The sequence below is a fragment of the Mustela putorius genome, unplaced genomic scaffold (assembly GCF_011764305.1).
Source record: "Mustela putorius furo isolate JIRA1106 unplaced genomic scaffold, ASM1176430v1.1 tig00000460_pilon_pilon_pilon, whole genome shotgun sequence".
NCBI classification, from domain to species: domain Eukaryota; kingdom Metazoa; phylum Chordata; class Mammalia; order Carnivora; family Mustelidae; genus Mustela; species Mustela putorius.
Genome location: NW_025421389.1, coordinates 6,184,601 through 6,211,799, shown reverse-complemented (window position 1 = coordinate 6,211,799; position 27,199 = coordinate 6,184,601). Strand labels below are relative to the sequence as shown.

The 27,199-nt window shown below is 40.5% G+C and overlaps 1 protein-coding gene across 1 annotated transcript in view; it reads left to right on the top strand.

Moving 5' to 3' along the window:
- The first annotated feature begins 3,088 nt into the window (after window positions 1–3,088).
- The window catches only part of LOC101671969 (beta-galactosidase-1-like protein 3), a 46,295-nt gene continuing 22,184 nt past the window's right edge, over window positions 3,089–27,199 (top strand). The window contains exons 1-9 of the mRNA XM_013062132.2: window positions 3,089–3,235; window positions 4,016–4,141; window positions 4,285–4,500; window positions 10,457–10,525; window positions 11,052–11,147; window positions 12,183–12,291; window positions 15,572–15,664; window positions 17,105–17,186; window positions 18,368–18,432. Of these exons, the coding sequence (XP_012917586.2) occupies window positions 3,213–3,235; window positions 4,016–4,141; window positions 4,285–4,500; window positions 10,457–10,525; window positions 11,052–11,147; window positions 12,183–12,291; window positions 15,572–15,664; window positions 17,105–17,186; window positions 18,368–18,432 (879 nt within the window). The 5' untranslated portion in view covers window positions 3,089–3,212. The remainder of the gene's footprint in view (window positions 3,236–4,015; window positions 4,142–4,284; window positions 4,501–10,456; window positions 10,526–11,051; window positions 11,148–12,182; window positions 12,292–15,571; window positions 15,665–17,104; window positions 17,187–18,367; window positions 18,433–27,199) is intronic.

Sequence of the window (27,199 nt, the reverse complement as noted above, 5' to 3'; positions counted from 1 at the left end):
AAAGATCCAAGAACTTGAGAATTATAGAATTCCCAATCTGAACAACAGAGAGCAAATAGGCCAGATCATCACCATCATCATCACCATCATCACCATCAGAAATTCAGGACCTTGTGGGAAAGTAACAAATAATAAAACACATCTAACATTTATATTATTGGAGTCTGATAAGAAAAGGAAAAAGAAAGTTGGGATGAAATAATTTTTGAAGAAATAATGGTTACTCACTGCAAGGAAGATACCCCACAGGTCAAGGGCTCAAACTCACATGACTGTCTCCTACTAACCCCATTTGATGCCAGTTGCAGGATGTCACTTGTATTTCTGATTGGCTACAAATCAATTTTTCATAACTCCTTCTGCATGTTTGATATTTGCTAGAACTGCTCACAGAACTTTGGGAACACTTAGGTTTACCAATTGATTATAATATTATAAAGGATGCAATTCAAAGGAGCCAGGTGGAAGAGATGCATAGAGCCAGATATGAGGAAGGAGCATGGAGCTTCCATATCTTCTCTGGACTTACCACCCTCCCAGCACCTCACCATATGTCTATCAACGTGGAAGCTCTCTGAACCCCTTCAGTTAGGGTTTTCATGGAGGCTTCATTATATGGGTACAATTGATTAAATCACTGGCCATTGGTAATTAACTTGACCTTTGGCCCCTCTCCTGTCCCCAGAGGTCAGAGTTGGGGAGGGAGGAGCAGATGCTGAAAGTTTCAACTCTCTAATCACATGGTTCAGTCCCCTGGAAACCAGTTCCTCCTCATCCTGAGGGGCTTTCCAAAAGTTACCTCATTAATATAAATTCAGACAAGCTTGAAAAAGGCTTGTTATGAATAACAAAAAATGCTCTTCTGCTCTCTTTCACTCTGGAAATTCAAAATATTTTAGGAGCTGTATAGCAGGAACTGGGAATGAAGACCAAATATATATTTCTTATTATATTACATAATATTACATACCTGCAAATTCTGTATCTGGCAAAAATATGTTTCAGGAAGAAAATTAGGATAGTAATGCTGTAAAAAATGAAGACAGGATCCAAGTATTCGACAAAATTCAACACCATTCATAATAAAAACTCTCAGCAAATTAGGAATAGAGAAAACTACTTCAACTTGATAAACAAGATATACACAGCCCCACACATAACATCATACTTAATAGTGAAAGACTGAACATTTTTTTAATCTAAGTCTAGGAACAAAGTAAGGATTGAGCTCTTACTACTCTTACTCAACATAGCACCAGAAATTCTAGCTGCACAATTAGATAACAGAAAGAAATAAAACTGTATTTGTAGATGACATGATTGCCTCTGTAGAAGATCCCAAGGAATTGGATTTTTAATTCCTAAAACAACTGCCTAGAATTAATCAGTGAGTTTACCACGGTCACAGAATCCAACATCAATACAAGAAACCTAATGGCATTTCCAGATGCTAAGACTGAACATACTGAAACCAAACTTAAAAATATAATAACATTCAAAATCACAAAAAGGAAATTGTAACACTGAGGTATAAATATGCGTAGGATCTGTGTGAAAAAAAATCACAAAATTCTGGTTTAAAAAAGTGGAAGAAGACCAAAAGAAATAAAAACACATAGCATGTTCATGGATTTGAAGAGTCAACATTGTAAAGATGTCAAGTCTCCACAATTGGATCTGTAGGTCGATTGCAATTCCTATCCAAATTTTAGCATGGCTTTCTGTAGAAAGAGACAAGCTTATCCTACATTTTATATGGAAAGGCACCAGCCCTAGAATAGTTTTTAAAATCTTGGCAAAGAAGAATAAAGGTTTGTAGCTGTTAAAACCAAATTTATAAAACGGTATATTCAAAGAAGAAAAATATGCTTCTGTGTAACATGTATAAAGACCCAAAAGTCCATTGCTTCCAACCTAAGAATGAGAAAAGAGATGGATAATCTACAGAATATATATATATATATATATATATATATATATATATACCTGTAATGAATGAGACAAGAGAAGAAAACTCATCATATTTTCTGAAAACTATAGTCCTAATTTCAACCTGATGCCACAGGCTTTCTTCACTCAAATGGGAGAGAAAAAGCAAGGAGACTTCTCTTCATTACAGGGACTTCAAACCCAGCACATTCCAAGATGGGTTCATCAGTGTTCTGTCTATTCAAACTTCTGTCACTTTCTGTGTTTCTCATCTCAATAAATGTCACCACCATCTACCCCAGTCACTTAGGCTGAAACAGTGTCGTCCCAGACTCCTCTCTCTGTATCGCCTGCCTCATCCAATCACTTATCAAAAGCTACCAGTTTTACCTCCCCAAGTTTTCTTAAATCAACTCTGTCCTCTTGCTTAATATTAAACACCATGAGAACAATTCCAGCCCTTATCCTGGGATCACCAGGTCTATTGGGATGACTTGTCTGTCTCCCATCTAGCCTACACCTTACAGGCTCCTCATCTCCAGAAAATTACTAACTTAGTTTCTTGAAATCTCTGGAAAGAGGCTGAACTAAAGCAGTTCATTGCCTTCACACCCCTCCCTGGCCTGCCTCCTCCTGATCTGATCTCTCCAGCCCCATCTCTTGCTACTTTGTAACCAAAGAATTCCAAACTGTACTTCTTGCGTATCCTAGGTGAATACTTTCAAACTGTTTCACTGATAGGAACAGCACTCCCTTCTTTGCTCTGGTAATTCTCTTAATTTACAGACTCGGTTTGGTTAAACTATACTCCTCCAGGGTAGCCTGTGTCCCTCATCTGCACCTCTGTTACGCCCTGTGAAACCTTTATTTTGGCATTTACCCATTTACCCATTCAAAACACTCAGTCCATTGGTTTGAACGCGCTGTCTGCAGCCAGAGGGGCACTCAGCACAGTTGTCGACCTGCGGAACACGCTTAGGCCAAGTTGCCTTTTTTCACTCCCACTTATCGCAGCGTTTCCCTCCCAGCTGGCTGGTGACACAACAGTATAGGAACACCAAGGTCATGGCCAATAGCTCAAGACCCTCCCACATTACTCGCCCCAGCTGAAAGTCATCTGCGCACCCAGGCAGTTCCGACACGCTGGGTCCCGTGCGGTGCTCTGTCTTTCCTGCCCCCGCAGAGCCCGAGACCTCCTTGGCACTATTTGGCAGGTTCCCCCACTCCGGTGTTCAGCGTCTGGGTCTGCGGAGAGGCGGCGGGAGCAGCGCGGGCGGCGCGTGATGGGCCCCCCTCCGCGCTTCAGGTGACCTTGCCCCCACAGCGCAGCCGGCAGCGAGCCCGCCGTTCCAGGCTCCCCGCGACCCTCGCGCTTAGCGCGGCTGCTGGGTAACTTCCCGGCAGAGGGCCTGCTAGACCTCTCTCCCCGTTCTCTAGTTCTCTTAGCCACCCGGTCATCTACAGGAGTTTATTGGCTGGGCCCCGGGGCCATTACGTGGAGCAAGGGCCCCTTTGGACTGGGACTGCCCCTGGGTCCTCCTATCTGCGGGAGCCGCTCCTTATCTACTCGCCTTCCGAGCTTTCGCTCCTCCAGCTCTTTTGCCCACACCTTAGATACACCCGAGCTCTGCGGAGAGTCTGTCCATTATCCCCGAGAGAAGAAGATCAGCGTGTAGACGCTGACAAAAATGCTTCAGAGATCGGACACTGCAGCCTTTCTGAACCTGGAGGATGGTGTGCTCCCCCTCTCATTGAACCCCTTATCCCTTCCTCCACCTTGCCCCAGGACCCCCTTTCCCCAGCTCCCACGCCTGTCCTGTTCCGTTCCTGGCTGAGGGCTTCTAGGGCTGAGTCCGCAGTTTTCTGTCGGAACTGAGGTGGGCTGTGCGGCAGCCACAGGGGACTGTGGTACAGGGGACCTCCGTGGATCCAGGAAAAGCCACAGTCTCTCAGCGCGTTAGGCTAGCCTGGAGGACCTACCTAGATGTGAGCCTCTTATAATGCTGAAGTCGCATTTTAATCCTTACAGTTTGACGAGTCCAGTGCCTTCCCCCCACTGGTCATTGCTTTTTCTTTCTCCTTTCAGCCGGTGTCTCTCCTGGAAAAGAATCCTGAGCATCTTTTTCCTGCCACTTATCTTAGCAAGTTTTGCTCCCCGAGTGAAAGATAAAGAGGGTCTTATATATGCAAATGCACAGCTACACCCAGCCGGGTAGGTGTTTGCCTGAGTGGGGGAAGGGGAGGGTTCTCCTTTCTTGGAGAAGATAATAGCAGCGGGATGCTTAGAGCTTGTCCTGCCGCCAGAACTTCTTTTCCACTGAAGCTATGGCGGCCTGTCCTCTCTCTCTCTCTCAGCACGTTTAATTGGTCTCACCTGACCCCCCTCACGCTGAAGGACCGATCTGTGGGACTTGAGACTGTGAGCAGAGTCGGAAGGAAGCCATACTTCACCCTGGGGGGTCACAAGTTCCTGATTTTGGGGGGCTCCATCCACTATTTCCGGGTGCCCAGGGAGTATTGGAGGGACCGCTTGCTGAAGCTGAAGGCCTGTGGCTTCAACACCCTTACCACGTGAGTGCTGGCTCTCTACTCCTCTGTGAACTTGCTACCTTCAGGGACTCCTAACCCCTGCACCCAGGTGCAGGACCTCTGGATTTGGGATCCCTAATCTTTTCTAGCATGTGTCTGATAAACTTAAGGGTCACACCTCACACTCAGTTGGCTGTGGTCACAGTCTTGGATAGGAGTTAATGAGAGAAAGACAGAAGCCCTAAGGGATTGCTGTAGTAATCTCTCTAATGAGCCGGTCATTGGGTCCCTTAGGAACTCTCAGTTTAAATACATAAGGCGAGTGTGTGCGTGCACCCGCACCCATGTGTTTTAAAGATGTTATTAATTTGACAGAGAGACACAGCAAGAGAGGGAACAGAAGCAGGGGGAGTGGGAGAGGAAGAAGCAGGCTTCCTGCCCAGCAGGGAGCGGGATGTGGGGCTAGATCTCAGGACGCTGGGATCAGACCTGAGCCAAAGAGAGATGCTTAATGATGGAGCCCCCAGGCACCCCCATAAGGTGTGTGTGTGTGTGTGTGTGTATGTGTGTTTAAGATTTTATTTATTTGACAGAGAGATCACAAGTAGGCAGAGAGTCAGGCAGAGAGAGAGAAGGGAAAGCAGTCTCCGGCGGGGCTTGATCCAGGACCCTGAGATACTGACCTGAGTTGAAGGCAGAGACTTTAACCCACTGAGCCACCCAGGTGCCCATATAGGTGTGTTTTTTAAACGATTTTATTTATTTAAGAGAGAGAGAGAGAGAGCGCGCGAGCGCGCACAAGCGGGGGGGGGGGGCGGGCAGAGGGAGAAGCAGACTCCCTGCTGAGCAGGGAGCCTAACAAGGGGCTCCATCTAATCCCAGGACACTGAATCATGACCTGAGCCAAAGGCAGACACTTAACTATGACACCCAGGCGCCCCAGTACATGGTGTTTTAAAAACAATTATTTGTGTATATGGAGGTGAGCTTGAAAAGGAATAGTAGTGTCAAAAAAATGAACACATCAGAGGAAATACCAGTATCACTGAAGTTAAATTTAATGGCATTAAGGGAATGAATACTGTAGCTTAATGATTAAGAACATAGGGTTGCAGACTCAGACAGACCTGTCTTGGGTCCCAGCTCTGCCTCCAAACATCACATCCCAGGGCCCTGGTGTCCTCATCTATAAATGTGGCAAAATAAAAATTGCTTCATAAGTTTGTATTGATTAAATGAGATAAAACCTTTGCCTTGTTTATGTGAAAAATGCCTATCCCAATGCATGGACGTATATGCATTCAATTATGATGGCAAAAAAAGAAATGCAAACCTATTATAGTAAATCACAAGAACTTAAATATAAATGTAACATGATTAAATATGCATTTAACATGATAAACTTAGCATGATCTTTAACATGATTAGGTGTATACTGACAAAGGTAATGTGTATTTAGGGTCTACTGATGGCTGGGCATTTTGTAATCATCTTCACAGAATCACTTAATCTTTACAACTAGCTGTCCTGTGAGATGGCTAGTGTAATTCTCACTATGCAGGGGGAAAGTAACAGAAGCATAGAGGGCTTCCCTCAAAATGTTGAAAATAGAACTGCCCTATGACCCAGCAATTGCACTATTGGGTATTTACTCTAAAGATACAAACATAGTGATCCGAAGGGGCACGTGCACCCGAATGTTTATAGCAGCAATGTCCACAATAGCCAAACTATGGAAAGAACTTAGATGTCCATCAACAGATGAATGGATCAAGAAGATTTGGTATATATACACAATGGAATACTATGCAGCCATCAAAAGAAATGAAATCTTGCCATTTGCGACAATGGAACTAGAGCGTATCATGCTTAGCAAAATAAGTCAAGCAGAGAAAGACAACTATCATATGATCTCCCTGATATGAGGAAGTGGTGATGCAACATGGGGGCTTAAGTGGGTAGGAGAAGAATCAATGAAACAAGATGGGATTGGGAAGGAGACAAACCATAAATGACTCTTAATCTCACAAAACAAACTGAGGGTTGCTGGGGGGAGGGGGTTTGGGAGAAGGGGGGTGGGGTTATGGACATTGGGGAGGGTATGTGCTTTGTTGAGTGCTGTGAAGTGTGTAAACCTGGCGATTCACAGACCTGTACCCCTGGGGGTAAAAATATATGTTTATAAAAATTTTTAAAAAAAAGAAGCATAGAGGGCTTAACTAGCCTGCTCATTTCATCCACCATCTTCTCAGTGTATGACCATGAAGTTGTGAGTGAGGGTGCTGCCAAGGTCACATATAGGTATGGGCTCCTGTCTGCACAGATGACCAGCTGGAAGCAAAAATCACGTTTGAATTAGGAACAGTGGAGATTCCTTCGTAACAAATCAATTTCTAAAAAAGTCCTGAAACTAAAAAAATTGGGAGTCAATAAAAATGGGTTATAGGGTAAGCCTAAAGAAACTATTCCATGGCAGGCAGCACTGTAACAGGTGCACATGAAATGATGTGAGGTTAACTTCCTGGGAATGTGTTTTTGGAGCTGGAGAAAAGGCAGAGGAGCCCACCCTTAGTATAACAATGCTGCCATTGACAGGACACGGAGATCCCAGTCCACATACATCTACACTGTAAGGTAAGACAACCAGTTTAGTTATTCAGTTAACATGTCTCTAGCACTTACACTCAGCCAGGCATGTTCTAATCCCTGGAAAATATTAATTCACATTGTCACTATATCAATAGTGTGTGGAGAGTAGTGTGATCACTGTCTTTTGTAGGTGAGAAAACTCAGGTGGGGAGAGTTGAAGGCAATTGCTTGAAGTCTATGTAGATTAGCAGAGCTGTGCTTTAAATTCAGTCAGGCACCTGAGCTAAGCAGCTCAACTGCCTTTCATAATTGTGGACTTCACTTAGAGATTGAAGATGACATTCAGAGCATTTTGCAACCCCGTTTTTGAAGTCTTGTAAACTTAAGTCCCCTCTGCAGGGCATTTTATCATTTTATGAAGCAGAACTAATTTTTCTGTTTCTTGATGAGATGTTTGTCACCAGCAGTCAGAAGGGTATGTTGTCTTCGTGGTCAAGCTGGGGGATTTTATTAATAACATCAGGAAAAAGTAAAGACAGTTCTGAGCAGCTTAAAATTACAATATAGAAGGGGAAGGAGCAGAAAAATGTTAGCAAAACTCTATGGGGCATTTAATGTAATGTTTAACATCTGTAACTATATTAATTATGTTAATTCAAAAAATAGTTGAGTTCCCTTGCCTTTCTGGGGTAATACTACATTGGTTGTTACGGATTATACTTACAATGCTTTCATTATTTAAAAAAACAAAGAACCACCAGATGTCCTCACCCACTTATACCACAGACCAGACCTAGCAGGACCACAGAAATGCAAAACCTGCATTGGAATCCGAAGTGAAGCCCCTTTCCTCCTGCATGTCTCTCCACTACCCTCTTGTGGCAAGGCTAAGCACGGTACTCACTACAAAGGACAAAATGCTTCTAGGGCTGTCCCCATCCACTCCTGCAGAGCTGATATAAAGGCTACATTTGAAGCTGGGAAGCCGTAAATTGATAATTGGCTCATTTAATATATAAAGAACTTAATAATAAATAACTGTTGAGTTTTACTGAGAGGCTTCTATACATCTATTGAAAAATTATATAGTTTTTCTTCACTCTATTAAAGTAGTAAATTATATGAACAATTTTTCTGATATTCAACCAATCCACAGCTCTGGATAAATTCTGTTTAATTATGAGACATGCACATGTGAATGCGCGCGCGCGCACACACACACACATACACACACACACACTGCTAGACTTCATTTATTAGTGTTTTATTTCAGATATATATGTTTATGATTATAATTGAAATTGATTTAAAATTGTATTTCTCTTAGTATCTTGTTCAGTTTTGATATGAGTCGTAATAAACTCTTCAAGTGACTATATGTTTTTTCTCTTCTCTCAAACTATCTTGAAAAAGAATTCTCTTTATCCTGAATGTTTCTTAAATTTCACCTGTAAAACCTCTGTGACTAATATCTTTTGTGGTTGTGAGGGAAGATTCAACTTTATTGAAAGGCTACTACTTTTTCTGCTAGAGTATACACTATTTTTATCCTGTAGATCTTTTTTCCTTTTTTTTCTTCTTTTTGGATTCACTAGGACTTTTAAAAATTTTCCTTTCTTGGTAGTTGTACATCATATTGTGTATTTGGGACTTTTTTTTTTCTTCTCTATTCTTTTCACAGAGCTAGCTTGACTTTATTAATATGTTCTGTATCTTTTTGTTGTCTAATTTCTGAGTAATGTATAATTTCCTTTCTTCTACCTTATTTGATTTAGTACTTTCCTCTTCTATTCCCCTACTTCTGCTCTACCTCCCCTTCGCCACTTCCCACTCCACTTGCTTCTTTACTCTTTGTCTTCTGAGTTGAATATTTAGCTCATTTTCTTTCCAGGATTTTGCATTTTCTAATATATTTATTCAGGGATATGGGTGTACCTCTAATTATTACTTTGGTTACATATCCCCTAAATTTTGCTGTGTAATACTTTGAATGTCATTTGGTTTCAAATATTTCAGCTATTTGGGAATATGCTTTCTGTTTTATTTATTTATTTTACTTTTTATGCTTTTAAAGCATAGTTTTCTAATGTAGTTGCCTTTGTCTTGGGATCATGGACTACGTGATGTAAGTTTTTGAGATTTGTTGAGATTTATCTTGTATTTTATGACTGCTGCACGTGTTTTTAAGAATGTATGTGCTCCACCTTTGGGTACTGAGTTCTCGGTGTTGTTCTTAGATCCCCAGCCTTTCATTTGTGTTCTAGTTTTTGCTGTTATTTTCCTTGTTTCTCGAGGAAGTAGTTTAAATCTTCCCACTATGACTGTGGATTTATCCCTTTCTTCTCTGGTTTAGTAAATTCCTCCTTTACTTGAAACTATGGTTATAGAGAGCATGTGGTAATGATTACCATATTTTCTTGATGGATCATTTCCTTTCTTATAATTTGATGCCTTTCAACATCTATTTGTGAGGGATTTTTTTTTTTTTTGCCTTAAAATTCAGTTTGCCTGCTATTTAAGATTGTTAGAATAATTCTGCCTCATCTATATAATTTTCCATCTTTTTGTTTTCAACTTTTTCCAGCAGTATCCTTTAAAAAGTAGGTCACTTATAAGCATCATTTAGCAAAATTTTCCCCTTTTGTTCTCTTAGTGCATAGCTATCAACTTTATCATGCATATTTAAGTCTCTAGCAAACCAACTCTTCATTCCTCCTCACAAGAAAAGATATTAAATACAGTCAGTTCTACCACAATGCAACATATGGATTTTAAAAGTTTACATTGTACAAAATTGTGTAATAAGAACTACAGAGCTGATGAGAAACATGAAGTTAGAGGCACAACGCTCAAGAACTTTGTTGGTGACACACACAAAAAGGACAGTCACCTATTAAAAATAGCACCTAATAAAAATTTTACACATATCCTTTTGTCCCTACAGTTTCAGCCCTAAAGGGGGAGGTACCTGGCAGCTTCCTTCTTGCTAAATCTAAAGCTGGCAATTTTCTTTACTACATCTCCTTTATCCTCATAGGAATTCCTCCTCCATTCCTATTTTGATTAGTTCTTAGCAAACATTTCTTGGGCATTTGAGGGTTTTATCCTTTTCATTATATGTTTAATGGGTATTACATAGAATGGGGTGATGAGTGGGATAATTTATATATAAATTCAAGGAATGTAGAATCATAGGATTATTGGTAGCTTGGACCAAGTCTGGGTAATAAAGAAAGGAACTATTGACAATTATCATTGTTCATGTAATACAGATTTAATTGCCATTGAAACTCTTACTTATTCCAAAATAGAACTATCCCAGGTGTTGGCATGGATTTGGGGATGACCTACAAATTTAGAGGAAAGAAATCAGAAGATGTTTATTGTACTTCCCCCTTCCCTATTACAGCTATGTACCATGGAACCTCCATGAGCCAGAAAGAGGCAAATTTGACTTCTCTGGAAACCTGGACCTGGAGTAAGTGCTGTTGCTGCTTCTATGGCGTGGCCTGGGGTGAGGAGGCAGAGAGATGGCTCCTTGGGGTTGATTAGGAACCATGAGGCCATTTTAGTTGGGCACTATGTTCTCAGGACCCACATGCTGTCCATGAACCTGTTACTCCAAGGGGTCTGGGTCTGCTTCCTCTGAGCCCAGACCTCTTCACTGCAGCCCAGAGGTACCAAATCCCCAGTGTCTGCCCTGCTTTTCAGTGTGGTCCAGCCACCTAGACTGGGACAGGGTTTGCCCCTCTATGGTAGCAAGGCCATTGGTTCACTCTTAGGACTCCCCTATACCCTGTCTAATGCCTTTGATCCTCATGTCCCCAGTGGGGTTATGCAGAAGGTCCTGGGCTGGGAGCAGGTAAGAACCCAGCTCCCAGGGCCTCTGCAGGATGGGAGAGGGAGGGATTGGATAGCTCCACCACCTTGGGATGCTGGTGGTGGAGCTATCCACCACGCCCTCCTCTCTGTGTCTTGAGAGTTGCTGACACTGACCTCCCTAGGGCCTTTGTGATGATGGCTGCGGAGACTGGATTATGGGTGATTCTGCGTCCAGGACCCTATATCTGCAGTGAGATTGACCTTGGGGGCTTGCCCAGGTGAGCAGGGATATGAGTCCAGAGTTGGAGGCTTTACTAAACATAAAACTTCAGTCTAATAATGAATGAGCACATCCTCTGTGTCTTGCACTGTTACTGTTGCTTTATATACATCGTCTCAGGTAACGGTTGCAGTAATATGGTGAGGTGTATGTGCCTTTGTCATCCCCATTTTATAGATGACACTTCGTCCTGGTGCCCTGGGTGTGTGACTAAGTGTGCAGAGGGAAAAGCATCAGGATGATCATAGCCTTCTTTCCCCACTGGAGGGAGCTATGCCCAGCTCTGTCCTGTGATGGGAAGAATGGGAAGGGAAGCTTTAGACAGTGAAGAATGGGCTAGTTCTGACAATGTCTGATTTTTCTCTTATTTTATCAATGGAAGACCAAATTCTCTGTACTAAGAGCCCTCGGATCCTCTGCCTTCCCTCTCATTTTTCTTTGCCTGTTCTCTCATCTGTGATGATTGCCGTCAATGCAAACAACTAAGGTTCAGGGTGAGAATTCAAGAATGCTCTTCTGTTACTGTCACAAGCTGACAGGACTGGCCGTTTAGTCCATGGCTCTGCTCCAGGTGAGCTTTTACTTCCCTTTGTCAGGTAAAAGCATTGTTTTCCTCCAAGATGAGCACCTTCTCCCATCCCAGCTCAGGAGCAGAAAATGCATGACCTTGAAGGAAGAGGGTACTTCAGAGAAGTAGCAATTCATGGTTAGCTGGAACCCTGTCCAGTACTTTACAGATGATCTGGAGGTGTGCTTCCTGGTTTATGTGCTCCTGCTCTGTGCTGGATGTCTTAGCTCTTAGAGGAAATGCAACCCTCTGCCTAAGGTGTATACACTGTGCTCAAGAAAAATGTTTTTAATGAATGGACGAAGAATAGAGGAGAGTATTCAATGAAAGGTTAAACTACCTCTTGTTAAGATGTGGGAGTACAAGTTTTGATAGTAGCTTGTAAAACTGCCAAAGCCCCACTCCACTTACCCTCTCCTCTACCTTCCCACCTCAGACACTGAGCTTATCTCCTTTTGCCCCCAGCTGGCTGCTGCAAGATCCCAATATGATATTGAGAACAACCTACAAGGGCTTTGTTGGAGCAGTTGATAAGTATTTTGACCACCTGATTTCCAGAGTTGTTCCTCTCCAGGTAAAGCAAATTTTCTGTTCCTTTCCTATCTTTGCTTTAGGAAAATTGTTTTTCTGGCATGTTCACAGAATAGACCATGCCCAGTCTCTATGAGAACTGAAGCCGACATTCTTGCAATTTTCAATTCTAGACCCTCGTCTTAAGTACACCCTTTACTCCAAGGTTTCTAGAAAGTCACACATCATACAAGGGACTGACAAAGGGTGTTCATTTGTGGTTGTCATTGTTCTGAATGTAATTGATATTCATTAAGCTCACTGATCTTTATACTGCTTATTTTTACTCTTAAATTATCTTTGTTGTTTTAAATAGTTAATACAGGCCCTTGGTGATAACACTCAAGAGTATAAAAGAGTTTTTGGTGAAATAATTCTTCCCTCTTACCTTGAGCCAAAGCCATTCAATTGTCTTTTCAGAAGATAAAAATTGCCAGATTTTTTTGTGTCTTTCCAGAGATTCTGTACACATGTAGAAGCAAATTATTTATATATACACTTATACTTATATATGTGCATTTATGCATACCTTTGCATAAAAAAATACACAATTCCTACTGGACTTTTTTTTATTAAAAATATATTTTTGAAACCCTTTCTTTTTAATATCTGCATAGTACCCCACAATTTGAATATATCATAATTTATTTAACTAGTAACTTATCATGGAAATTTGATTTTTCAAGTTTATGCTGTAATGCATAACTTGGTTCATATGTCCTTTTGTACCTGTATGAGTATTTTACTCTTGCTTACATTTCAGTTTGTTTTCATTTCATAAATGCACAGAGCACAGACACCATGCATTTTCCTTTCTTCATGGAGTCTCCAGATCTATGCAAGGAAACCATAGCATGCAGACCAGTCTGGGATTAAAAAAAAAAATTATATCCTGCAGTCTACAAGGCAACAATTATTTGGTTATTATGTTTGATTTTTAAAATACAACTCTCTTCCAAACAAGAGAAGACAATGGTTGTTATTTAAATAAAAATAAATTTTGTTTTGAGAGCATATATCTTGATAAAACTTGAGCAAGGATAAAAACCAGTTATTAGGTAGTAGACCAATAGCTTATTATCTTAGACTCTTTTTTGGTGGGGGGGAAATATGATGCAGATCTAACTCTTTGTAACTAATTCTCAATTGTGAATTATGAATTACTCTTAGAATAATTTTAGAGAAAAGAAATTGCAGATTAGGAATGAAAATAAAGGGAAAGACAGATTGGGAAAAATGTCTCTGCCATACAGCTTTAGGAGAGATGAGCAGTGCTGTGGGGAAGAAGACATCATCATTAGGATTAAACTCTGAGTCTCTTAGGCAGAGTTGAGGTATGTCTTTCACTAGAAGGGCTGAAAACCCTATGTTTCTGGCTGCATTTCTGCCATATAGGTGGTATAAGATGCAGGGGCAAAAATCTCTAAGCCTTAAAACTAGAAAGATTTTGAATGTTTGCCTGGAAGTTTAGGCACAAGTACAAATGCCCACATACCATCAGTACAGATGCAGCAAGCAAAGCGAATTTACAGATTCAAGTGCAAATGAAATTTATAGGACTTATTATTACTAAATTGTTAGTATCTTAAGGTTTTCTATCTGGTTGTCTTCATTGTTTTAAGTATTATATTTAAATAATTTTTAGAGTATCTTTCCTATTTTACTCGGGACTTTTATTCTTCTAACACTGTTTTATAAGGTCAGCTGTGAATTTATGATGCAGTTTTTAGGAATCTCACCCTTCAGGTTGGGGAGAAGATATGATTCAATAATACAAACAATTTTTCTTAATTCATCAATGTGGAATACTTTTGTTCACTCAGCAAGGAATTCTAAGCAGCTGTGATGTGCCAGGTGCTGTGTAGGAACTAAGCTTCCAGTGATGAGAAGGACAGACATGGTTCCTGCCCCATGGAAGCAAATGGTCACTTCCAATATGAGGAGAAATTGCTGCAGTAGGAGAAGTGCAGGGCACCCCTCATAGGGTAGAAACAGGAGAGGAAGGGAGGTTCAGGGTATGACTTTCCAGAAAAAGTAACTTAAACAGTGACCTGAGGCATGGGCAGGCATTAGCAATGGTCAGGAGTCTCCAGCATGGGTAAAGACCAGAGAGCAAGGAATGGAATGAGGAGTTTGAAGACCTGGAAGAAGTTCAGCTGGTGTGGGGCATAGAAAGTGAGGTAGGAAAGTGGGAAAAGGTGAGGCTGTAGAGGAAATCCCACCACACACCCTCATTCTTTCCTGTCCCATTGTCCAAAAGGGAATACCTCACTCTGCAATTGGCGGTTACCCTGTAGGCAATAGGGCGGATGAAGGGTGGGGGCTGAAGTGGTCAGGCTGTCAAGAGCTCCCCCTGCCTTCAGTATGGAGACACTTCTTTCTGCAGTTGAGTGTGGAAGGACGTTGAAAGATTAAGTTAAACATTAAAAACTTATAATTTCAGTATAATTTCAGCTAGGTTACTGTTGATGACAGGGGGCACAATAGCATGGGAAGAATTAACATGGTGGTTTGGGGGGCGGAGTCAAAGTGAGAAAGCAAAGCAACAAACCAAACCAAACAGAACAAAGCATGAATGCAGAGAAAAGTGAGCGTAGACTACTGGTAACTCTTTGAAGACACAGGGCTCTTAAGAAGGAGAGAGCAAGACTCTCTCTGCCTGCCTCTCTGCCTACTTGTGATCTCTGTCAAATATATTTAAAAAAACGGAAAGAGCAAGAGAACTGTGGGTGGAGAAGCAGTCCTGGGGTGCATGAGCTCTCCCTCTCTGCTATGAGGGTTCCAAATAAGTTTCCATGATACTGGAGGTCAGTTGGTTTGAAAGGAAAGGTTGAAGGTTGAAGGTAGAGGGAACAGGGCAGAGAGCAGGCAGTAGGAGGAAGGGGGACTCCGCTCACAAGTGGTGGCATTATCCTAAGGCAGGGGGACGAAGGGTGTTCCTTCTTTGATTTGTTGGGGAAAGTGAAAGGGTAGGCATGCGAGCAAAGGAGTTTGTAGGTTTGAGATTCATATTTAAGCAGATAATTAGTAGGAGAAATAGAGGGAAAACTGTGGGAGTTGCTTATCTCCAAAGACTAGGGAAGTCAGGCCTCTGTGCATAGATGAGTGCCTGGAGGTGACTGACTCCAGGACCCGGGGGTGGAGAGGGAGCACCAAAGGAACACGAGGTAACTACTTGGATCAAAGCTCACCCACGAGGTGTGTGATCTTAGCAGGAAACTCGGAGACTGCAGGCTTTTTCCACCAGTCACTTTACATTCCCCCTTGATCTCCTTGTCTCTCAGTACCATAAGGGAGGTCCCATCATTGCAGTGCAGGTGGAGAATGAATGTGGTTCATTTGCCAAGGATAAAGATTACATGCTTTATGTTCGAAAGGTAAGAGACACTTGGTTTGTTCTCATATTTGCATCCTTCCTTCCTCACTCTGTCACCTTTATAGGCATGCATTTTTGAGGCCCTGCTGCATAGGTGACCCTGTGGTAGGTGCTATGGATGATGAGAATATGTGAAATCAAGTTCAGAGTCTCCGTGAGTCGGCAATGTTGTCAGGATGTACTCAGATAACTTTCTTAGGAGATAAAACATGATGTGGAGAGATTATTCCTTTCTGTTCTTATCTCTGTGACCCATAATTCTCCTTAAATCTGGGGGCTGGTAAATTTACATCCATAACAAATAATGCTTCATGAATTTAATGTCGATGGCTCTCATCCTGCAGCTTTCTGACCTGTAGTGTGAACATTCTTTCTTCTATTGTCTTTGTTCCTCCATGGGGGGAATGTCTCCGGCCGGGAAATGACTGGAGTCTTGGCTGGTTGCCTTTCTGATGGGTCAGACCCCTTCCTGTCCCTGATTTCCCACAGTGAAGAAGCTGATGAGTTTCGATTGTAACCTGGACCTCCTCCTTAGGTTGCTGAGCAGAATGTGGGGTTGCATGTTAGTTGTGTCCACACAGAGACCCTTGGGTGGGCTGACCTGGAAAGCAGTGCGGAGGAGCTGCCAGCTGGGCAAGGAAGAGTGAGTAGGTGACAAAAGGGGAAAGAGGGCAGGGCCGGGCTCCCTGGACATCCTGGCTCCTGCCATACAGCTATGGCCTCTAAGGCTGGACAAGTTAGAAGGATTCCCCCTTCTAACTTTTCTCAGGGGCATCATGTTAGACCCCCATCAAATCAATCTCATTCTGTTAGCATTGTGTTTTCTTGATTTCCAGATTTACTACTTGACTTCCATGTCAGGCCTAGACATGGCTCAGTGAACATGTAAAATGCACAGATAGGGTCCTCCTGCCCTCTGGCCATCTGTCTGCTCCTCAGCCCTTAGTAAATACAATTTGCAAATTAGATTCCCCCTATTCCCTGAAGCCATGACAGACTTCCTTGCTTCCTTTGAGTATCCAGTTAGGATGCAAGTTTTATAAAGTTTATCTGTGGTCCCCAAAGCCTTGGCCTCTTCCCTTCATGCACAAAATGCTTCATTTCTCTCTCTCTCTCTCTTGGATTTAGAGCCTCCCTCAAGTGCTTCCTCATAAACGTTAACCTTGTGTTTGTTCTCTTGAGGCTATGTCCATGGCTGGCAGAGCCCGTAACTCAGCTACCTTTGTGGTCATCCTTGGGAACAACATAGGCTGGGACAGAGGCCAAGGTTCCCATAATTTACTGAATTGCAGATGGTCAGACTCAAAATTCAAACCTTTCTCTCTAGCTCACACATTGCCCAAATGAGCCCAAGCTATATTTTTTTCCCTAACTTCCTTATGTTTCCTTCTTCTTATGGGAGTAAGGGAAGTAGGTTCATTTTGTCCAGTTTTCTCCACAGGCCCTGCTGAAAAGAGGGATTGTGGAACTGCTCATGACCTCGGATGAAGCAGAAAATCTGCTAAAAGGCCACATAAAAGGAGGTACAAATTTAGACATATTTTAAGGAAGAACTGAAGCTCTTCACCAGCCAGCTTGAATCTTGAACCAGGTATATCTTGGATGTCTCTTTTTCCTATGTACATTGAAGAGAACTCCAGAAACTTGATACCGAAGAGGACTCAAGGTCCAAGTGAAGAGCTCACAAAAACCGTATCTCTTTCCCTCATTCATGTTGTCTTTAAACAGAGCTGTAATCAAGATCTTATGGCCTCAGTACCCTTTTCATAATCTTTCCATGGGCCAAGAATCTGGATTGGTGCTGGGCATGGCTTAGAATCTAGGTCTTCTAAGAGAAAACTCTTCCAATGGAGAGCTACATGGAGAATCAGAAGATAACACATGTGTCAGGAAGCTGGCATAGGCCAAGTTCTAGTCCTGGGATCTTATAGCTGGAGGTCACTGTGGACTCTGAGTGGAGTTCATCCTAGAGAGTGAGGTAACAGAACAGTTCAGACCAGAATCATAAGGTAACAATAGTGAGGAAAACGACCAAGGTATTATCAGCAGTCATTTGAATCCAGGGGCATATCTGTTAGGCAGTCCTTATTTCAGACCTGTTACTTCCATATATTGCTGTTTTCCCTTTCTCTTTGGTGGCTCTTCCCCCTCATTATGATGGTTTGGTGAGAAGTATGCTGAATTTGGATCAGGAAACTTCTATTCTGTTCCTAGGTCTAATCAGGTTGTATGATCTTGGCCTATTCTACTTCTCTACACAAAATGTGATTAATTTTTTTTTTTTAAAGATTTTATTTATTTATTTGACAGAGAGAGATCACAAGTAGACAGAGAGGCAGGCAGAGAGAGAGACAGGGAAGCAGGCTCCCTGCTGAGCAGAGAGCCCGATGCGGGACTCAATCCCAGGACCCTGAGATCATGACCTGAGCTGAAGGCAGCGGCTTAACCCACTGAGCCACCCAGGCGCCCCAAAATGTGATTAATTTTAACTGCCCTTCTTATCTTGCATTGTCCTTACAAGTGTCCAGTGATGTGAGGACATAGATGGCAACACTTTGTACTTTGCAAAATGGACTATGAGTAGAGTCCCATTATCCTTCCAACTTAGCACATCTTCCTTCTGTGTGCAGGGTGTGGGCCTGCAACCTCCCCCTGCTGGCACTGGCACCGTACTTCATGCAGCACCTGTCTCTTCTCTCTATAGTTCTGGCCACCATCAATATGGACAAATTTGAGAAGAGTGCTTTTGAGCAGCTTTCCCAGCTGCAGGTAAGGATGTCTTAGAGATGAAGAGTCTTTCCTCCTTTGCCTGCCCAAACCTCCTTAGCCAGTGCAGCTGGTATTCAATAAGAACAGGCCTGGAAAGGAAACCCCTGCTTCCCTGCAACCCCCAGAGCCTCAGCTGGGTTCCAAAGCAATTTGGGGAATTCATGCCTTTTGTCACGGGGAATGAAGAGCAAGTTCTGCTTCTATCACCATTGTTAGTGAAGCAACTCATGGAGATGACTAGAGTGAAGGTGAGGGAATTATGTGGGGTAAATCAAAGGGAGATGATGTTCTTTTTCCCCTGCAAGGACAGAGTTCAGAAATGGGCTATATACATTGCTGAGAGAGGACTCATACCTAGTTTTCTTGGAGTCAGCCTATTTTAGCCAGACTGCAAACTATGGGAGTGAATAACGGATGTACATGAATTCACTAACAGCCATGGATTGAGTAGCTCCTATTTCCTCTCAGTGGGTTGTCCCTTGTGATAGTTTCAAAGATGGAAAAATCATAGACTATGCCTTTGGGGATTATATCTTTTCTTCACAGAACAGCTGGATTAAGCTCTTAAAGACTAAATTGATTATGGTTTCCTCTGCTTAACACACTTTCCTGGGTCTCCTTTGTGCCTAGGTTAATATCCAAACCTGTTGCCAGGCTCAGCCCGCACTGTTCTTCTCCCTTAGGCAGGAAGGCCTTCTTCAGTACTGCAAAGTATGGGGCGAACTGCTCACTTGGCCAGAACATCCCAAGGTGCTTCCTCAAGTACCTTACACCCTTCTACACAAGTTGTAATTAAGGAAGAATTAATCTTATTTCCTCTTCTCACTGATTTCTACACATCTGACCTAATAAATGGAAGGGACTCTGCCAGGGCTGGATCCATGGCTATCTAGTTCTTAATGGCTGTAATAAGTCTCTTTTTTGTTGTTGTTGGTTCTTTTTCTCTTGTCACTATTGAAAAATTTTTACATTATTATTATCATTACTATTTTATGTAAATTCAGTTGGCCAACATACAGTACATCATTAGTTTTTGATGTAGTGTTCAATGATTCATTAGTTGCATGTAACACACAGTGCTCATCACGTGCCTTCCTTAATGCCCATCTCCTGGTTACCCCGTTCCCCCACCCATGTGACCTTTTGCAACCTGAGGAAGTTTGTTTTCTTGAGTCCAGAGTCTCTCATGGTTTGCTCCCTCTCTGTTTTCTTCCCATTCAGTTTTCCCTCCCTTCCCTCATGATTCTCTGCACTGTTTCCTACATTCCACATTTGAGTGAAACCATATTATAATTGTCTTTCTCTGATTGTCACTTTTTTTAAAGCAACTTTGTTGAAATATAATTTATACACCATTATATCTACTGATTGTAAGTATACAATCCAAGATGTAGAGTTTTACAACCACTACCACAATCTAAAGAGTTTCCTCACATTCATTTGTGCTAAATCCCCTGCTCCCGTCTCCAGCCTAAGGCAAACGCTTATCTGCTTTCCATCTCTATAAATTTGTTTTTTTTCTGGACATTTTATATAAATGGAATCATACATGATCTAGTATTTTGTATCTGGTTTCTTTCATGCAGCTTGATGTTTTTGAAGTTCCTCTGTACTATAGCATAAATCAGTACTTCATTCCTTTTGATGGCCAAGAGGATCACGTTCTTGTATCCTATGTCTAAGGTCATAAACAAAGTCCTTCTTCTTTCATACACTAATATGGCTAAACATGGGTCTTGAAAATTGATCCAGTCTTGTATTCCTGGGACTAAACCTCCTCGATTGTGATGTATTATATTCCAATGAATTCAATTTGTGCATGTCTTACTGAGAAGTTTTGTTTCCACCTCCATAGGGGCATTGGCCTTTGGTTTTCTTTCCTTGTGATGTCTTTATTTTAGAACCAGGGCAATGCTGGCCTCATAAAGGGAGTTTGGAAATATTCCCTCCTTTTCTATTTTATGGAAGAGGTTGTATAGAATCCATAGCATTTCTTATTTAATATTTGGTAAAATTCACCAGTGAAACCATCTGGACCTGAAGTTTTCTTTTTAAAAAGACTTTTAACTAGAAATTTAATTTCTCTAATAGATGTAGCATAATTTAGATTATTTCTTCTTGGGCAAATTTGGTAATTTGTGTCTTTTAAGGATTTATTCTGTTTTGTTTCATCTAAGTTTATGACTTCATGGGCACAGAGTTGTCTGTAATATTTTGTTGATATCCTTCTAATCTTAGTTGTCAGTGGTGGTGGCTCTTCTTTCATTCCTGATATTGGTATGTTTGTGTCTCCTTTCCTTTTATTTTTTCTTTTTAAAGATTTTATTTATTTGACAGAGAGAGATCACAAGTAGGCAGAGAGGCAGGCAGAGAGAGAGTGAGAGGGAAGCATGTTCCCTGAGGAGCAGAGAGCTCGATGCGGGGCTCTATCCCAGGACCCTGAGATCATGACCTGAGCCAAAGGCAGAGGCTCAACCCGCTGAGCCACCCAGGCACCCTGTCTCCTCTCTTTCTATCTCGGTCATTGTGACTAAAAGTTTATCAGTTTTATTGATCTTTTCAGAGAACTAGCTTTTGGCCTTATTTATTTATTTATTTATTTGCTTTATTTTCTTCCTGTTTTCTATTTCAGTGATTTCTTCTCTGCTCTTTGACATTTTTCTATTTTGCTTCCTTTGGACTGAATCAGATCTACTTTTTCTAGATTGTTTTTTTGTTTGTTTGGTGGAAGCTGAGATTACTTACTTGAGAATTTTTTCTTTTCTAATATGAGCATTTATGGCTACAAATTTCCCTGAATGCACTGTTTGATATGTTGTATTTTCATTTTCAAAAATGCTCAAAACATTTTAAAATTTCCCTTGAGACTTCATCCTTATTTATGTGTCAGTAGTATGTTGCTTAATTTTTGAATCCTTGGAGATTTTCCAGGTATTATTCTGTTATTGATTTCTAGTTTAATACTGTTAAAATCCAAGAATATACTTTGTATGATTTCTATGCTTTTACATTTGTTAAGGTTTGTTTTATGACTCATCGTCAGTTTAGTAAATGTTCCATGTACACTTGCGAAGATGTGTATTTTGCATTTGTTTATATATTTCCATTAGCTTAAGTTGATTGATGGTACTGTTTAGGTAATCTCTATTCTTACTGGTTTTCTATTTACTTACTGTATCAATTATTAAGAGAAGAGTTTTGATATCTTTATATATAACTGTGGATTTATTCATTTGTCCTTTCAGATCTATCCATTTTTGTCTTGTGTATTTTGAAGCTCTGTTTTAGTTATATTTACATTTAGAATTGTTATATTTTCTTGGAAAATTCACCCCTTTCTCATTATGTAATGTGATCTTCCTTGTTTTGAAGTCTACTATAAATATACCTATTCCAGCTTTCTTTTGGTTAGTGGATTGCATGATGTGTTTTTCTTGATCCTTCTACTTTTTATCTTTTTTTGAAAGACTTCATTTATTTATTTGAGAGACAGAGCACAGGTGGGCCAAAGGGGCAGAGGAAGAGGGAGAAGCTGGCTTCTCACTGAGCAGGGAGCCTGACTTGGGGCTTAATCCCAGGACCCTGGGATCCTGACCTGAGCTGTTAACTCACGGAGCCACCAAGGTGCACTACTTTTTTACCTTTCTTTAAGTATTTGTATATAAAGTGGATTTTTATGTAGAGTGGATATATATGTAGACAACATATAATTACGTATTACTTTTAAAAATATTTAATTTGATAGTTTTTGCCTCTTAACTGATATAGTTACATAATTCACATCTAAAGTTATTATTGATTTAGTTGGATTAAAATCTAGCATCTTGCTAATTCTTTTTCTGTTTTGAAAAGCACTTGTTATGTTTCTTTTTCCCCCTTTCTTGAGTTAATTGAGCATTTTTTATGATTACATTTTGTCTCCTCTATGGACTAATTACTTTTCTCAGGTTTTAAAGTTTTAACTGTTGCCCAAGGATTTAAAATACATGTTAAATTAATCTGAAAGTACTTTCAAATACTGAACTGCTTCATATGTATTATTAATATCTTATAATAATATATTCCTAAATCCTCATTTTAAAGTGCCGTTCTATTTTGTTGATTTTCATTTTGCTTTGTCTTGTTTTGGCTTTCATGGTTTCTGATAAGAAGTCTGTAGTAATTTTTATCTATGGCTTTTGTAGGTGATTTTTATTTTTGACTGCCATTAGAATTTTCTCATTCTCTTTGGTTTTCAGAAGCTTGAGTATAATATACTTAGGTGTGGTTTGTTTCTTAGAGTTTATCTTGCTTGATGTTCTCACAGATTGGATCTGTAGTTCGCTGTCTGTAATTAACTTTAGAAAATTCTCAGCTGGGACCCCTGAATGGCTTAGTGGGTTAAGCCTCTGCTTTTGGCTCAGGTCATGATTTCAGGGTCCTGGGATCAAGCCCCAAATCAGGCTCTCTGCTCAGCAGGGAGCCTGCTTCCCCCTCTCTCTCTCTACCTGCCTCTCTGCCTATTTATGTTCTCTCTCTGTCAAATAAATAAAAAAAATCTTAAAATGACAAAAGAACATTTCAGCCATTACTTATTCACCTATTTCCTTTCTTCTCTCTCTCTTCTTCTGCAGGCCCAGTTACATGTACGTAATATCATCTGATATTATCTCACACTGCTTGGATGCTGGGTTTTTTTTTTCCTATTCTTTTTTCTCTTTATTTTTTAGTTCAGTTTTGGTTAACTTCTATTCTATTCATATCTTCTTTATCCATTCATCCATCAATGGACACTTGGTTTGTCTTTATACATTGGCTATTGTATAATGCTGTAATGAACATGGGAGTGTATAAATCTTTCTGGGTTAATGCTTTAATTTTTTTCAGATAAATACCCAGGTTTGGAATTGCTGGATCATACTGTATTTCTGTTATTAATGTTTTGAGGAAACTGTGTACTGTTCTCCATAGTGATTCCACAAATTTACATTTACAGAATTTTATGAATTTTACACAAATTTACACAATTTACAAGAGTGGGTTCCTTTTTCTTTAGATCTTCACTAACACTTGTTATTTCTTTTTTTTTTCTGAGAAGTAATTTATTTTGTTAGAAAAGTATGAAATGAAACTATAGAAATGTAAAGAATCAAGGGGGAAAAGGACTAGAAATACTTGCTGGTTCATATACTGTAAAATAGAAAATAATGCTCCCAAAAAATTAAATGAATGTTTACTTTTTTTTTTCCAAATGAAGTTAAAATAAATATGAATTCATGAGTTGGAGTTATTGCATATCTTAAGCATTATTGTTAAATGAGTTATATAAAATGTCAACTAGTAGAACACATTTTTCCCCTTGATTCTTTTTTTTTAATTTATTTTTTAATTTCAGCATCACAGTATTCATTATTTTTGCACCACACCCAGCGCTCCATGCAATCTGTGCCCTCCATAATACCCACCACCTGGTACCCCGACCTCCCACCCCCCCGCCTCTTCAAACCCCTCAGATTGTTTTTCAGAGTCCATAGTCTCTCATGGTTCACCTCCCCTTCCAAATTCCCCGAACTCCCTTCTCCTCTCTAACTCCCCATGTCCTCCATGCTATTTGTTATGCTCCACAAATAAGTGAAACCATATGATAATTGACTCTCTCTGCTTGACTTATTTCACTCAGCATAATCTCTTCCAGTCCCGTCCATGTTGCTACAAAAGTTGGGTATTTGTCCTTTCTGATGGAGGCATAATACTCCATAGTGTATATGGACCACATCTTCCTTATCCATTCGTCTGTTGAAGGGCATCTTTGTTCTTTCCACAGTTTGGTGACCGTGGCCATTGCTGCTATAAACATTGGGGTACAGATGGCCCTTCTTTTCACTACATCTGTATCTTTGCTGTAAATACCCAGTAGTGCAATGGCAGGGTCATAGGGAAGTTCTATTTTTAATTTCTTGAGGAATCTCCACACTGTTCTCCAAAGAGGCTGCACCAACTTGTATTCCCACCAACAGTGTAAGAGGGTTCCCCTTTCTCCACATCCTCTCCAACACATGTTGTTTCCTGTCTTGCTAATTTTGGCCATTCTGAATGGTGTAAGGTGATATCTCAGTGTAGTTTTAATTTGAATCTCCCTGATGGCTAGTGATGATGAACATTTTTTCATGTGTCTGATAGCCATTTGTATGTCTTCATTGGAGAAGTGTCTGTCCATATCTTCTGCCCATTTTTTGATATGATTGTCTGTTTTGTGTGTGTTGAGTTTGAGGAGTTCATTATAGATCCTGGATATCAACCTTTTGTCTGTACTGTCATTTGCAAATATCTTCTCCCATTCCGTGGTTTGCCTCTTTGTTTTCTTGACTGTTTCCTTTGCTGTGCAGAAGCTTTTGATTTTGATGAAGTCCCAAAAGTTCATCTTCGCTTTTGTTTCCTTTGCCTTTGGAGACATATCTTGAAAGAAGTTGCTGTGGCTAATATTGAAGAGATTACTGCCTATGTTCTCCTCTAGGATTCTGATGGATCCCTGTCTCACATTGAGTTCCTTTATCCATTTTGAGTTTATCTTTGTGTACGGTGTAAGAGAATGGTCGAGTTTCATTCTTCTACATATAGCTGCCCAGTTTTCCCAGCACCGTTTATTGAAGAGACTGTCTTTTTTCCACTGTATATTTTTTCCTGTTTTGTCAAAGATTATTTGACCATAGAGTTGAGGATCCATATCTGGGCTCTCTACTCTGTTCCACTGGTCTATGTGTCTGTTTTTATGCCAGTACCATGCTGTCTTGGTGATCACAGCTTTGTAGTAAAGCTTGAAATCAGGTAACGTGATGCCCCCAGTTTTATATTTGTTTTTCAACATTTCCTTAGCAATTCGGGGTCTCTTCTGATTCCATACAAATTTTAGGATTATTTGCTCCAGCTCTTTGAAGAATACCAGTGGAATTTTGATCAGAATAGCATTAAAAGTATAGATTGCTCTAGGCAGTATAGACATTTTAACAATGTTTATTCTTCCGATCCAAGAGCATGGAATGGCCTTCCATCTTTTTGTGTCTTCTTCAATTTCTTTCATGAGTGTTCTGTAGTTCCTCGAGTACAGATCCTTTACCTCTTTGGTTAGGTTTATTCCCAGGTATCTTATGGTTCTTGGTGCTATAGTAAATAGAATCGATTCTCTAATTTCCTTTTCTGTATTTTCATTATTAGTGTATAAGAAAGCCACTGATTTCTGTACATTGACTTTGTATCCTGCCACGTTGCTGAATTGTTGAATGAGTTCTAATAGTTTGGGGGTGGAGTCTTTTGGGTTTTCCATATAAAGAATCATGTCATCTGCAAAGAGAGAGAGTTTGACTTCTTCATTACCAATTTGGATACCTTTTATTTCTCTTTGTTGTCTGATTGCTGTTGCTAGGACTTCTAATCCTATGTTGAACAAGAATGGTGAGAGTGGGCATCCTTGTCGTGCTCCTGATCTCAACGGGAAGGATGCAAGCCTTTTCCCATTGAGGATGATATTTGCTGTGGGTCTTTCATAGATAGCTTTGATGAAGTTCAGGAATGTTCCCTCTATCCCTATACTTTGAAGCGTTTTAATCAGGAACAGATGCTGGATTTTGTCAAATGCTTTTTCTGCATCAATTGAGAGGACCATGTGGTTCTTCTCTTGTTCTATCACATTGATTGATTTGCGAATGTTGAACCATCCTTGTAGCCCAGGGATGAATCCCACCTGGTCATGGTGGATAATCTTTTTAATGTAATGTTGGATCCTGTTTGCTAGGATCTTGTTTAGAATCTTAGCATCCATATTCATCAGTGATATTGGTCTGAAATTCTCCTTTTTGGTAGGGTCTTTGCCTGGTTTGGGGATCAGGGTAATGCTGGCTTCATAAAAAAAGTCTGGAAGTTGTCCTTCTGCTTCAATTTTTTGAAACATCTTCAGGAGAATAGGTGTTATTTCTTCTTTGAAAGTTTGGTAGAATTTCCCAGGGAATCCATCAGGTCCTGGGCTCTTGTTTTTTGGGAGGTTTTTGATCACTGCTTCAATCTCATTACTAGATATTGGTCTATTCAGGTAGTCAATTTCTTCCTGGTTCTTGGGAGTTTATAGTTTTCCAGGAATGCATCCATTTCCTCTAGGTTGCTTAGCTTATTGGCATATAACTGTTGATAATAACTTCTGATGATTGTTTCTACTTCCATGGTGTTCATTGTGATCTCTCCCTTTTCATTCATAATTTTATGTATTTGAGCTTTCTCTCTTTTCTTTTGGATTAGTGTCACCAATGGTTTATCGATCTTATTGATTCTTTCAAAAAACCAGCTTCTAGTTTCATTGATACGTTCTACTGTATCTCTGGTTTCTACCTCATCGATCTCAGCTCTAATCTTGATTATTTCCCTTCTTATGTGAGGAGTTGGTTTGATTTGTTGTTGATTCTCCAGTTCCTTAAGGTGTAGAGACAGCTACTGTGTTCTGGATTTTTCAATTTTTTTGAGAGAGGCTTGGATGGCTATGTATTTCCCCCTTAGGACCGCCTTTGCTGTATCCCATAAGTTTTGGATCGAAGTGTCTTCATTCTCATTGGTTTCCATGAATTGTTTCAGTTCTTCTTTGATCTCCTGGTTGATCCAAGCATTCTTAAGCAAAGTGGTCTTTAGCTTCCAGGTGTTTGAGTTTCTTCTGAACTTTTCCTTGTGATTGAGCTCCAGTTTCAAAGCATTGTGATCTGAGAATATGCAGGGAATAATCTCAGTCTTTTGGTATCAGTTGATTCCT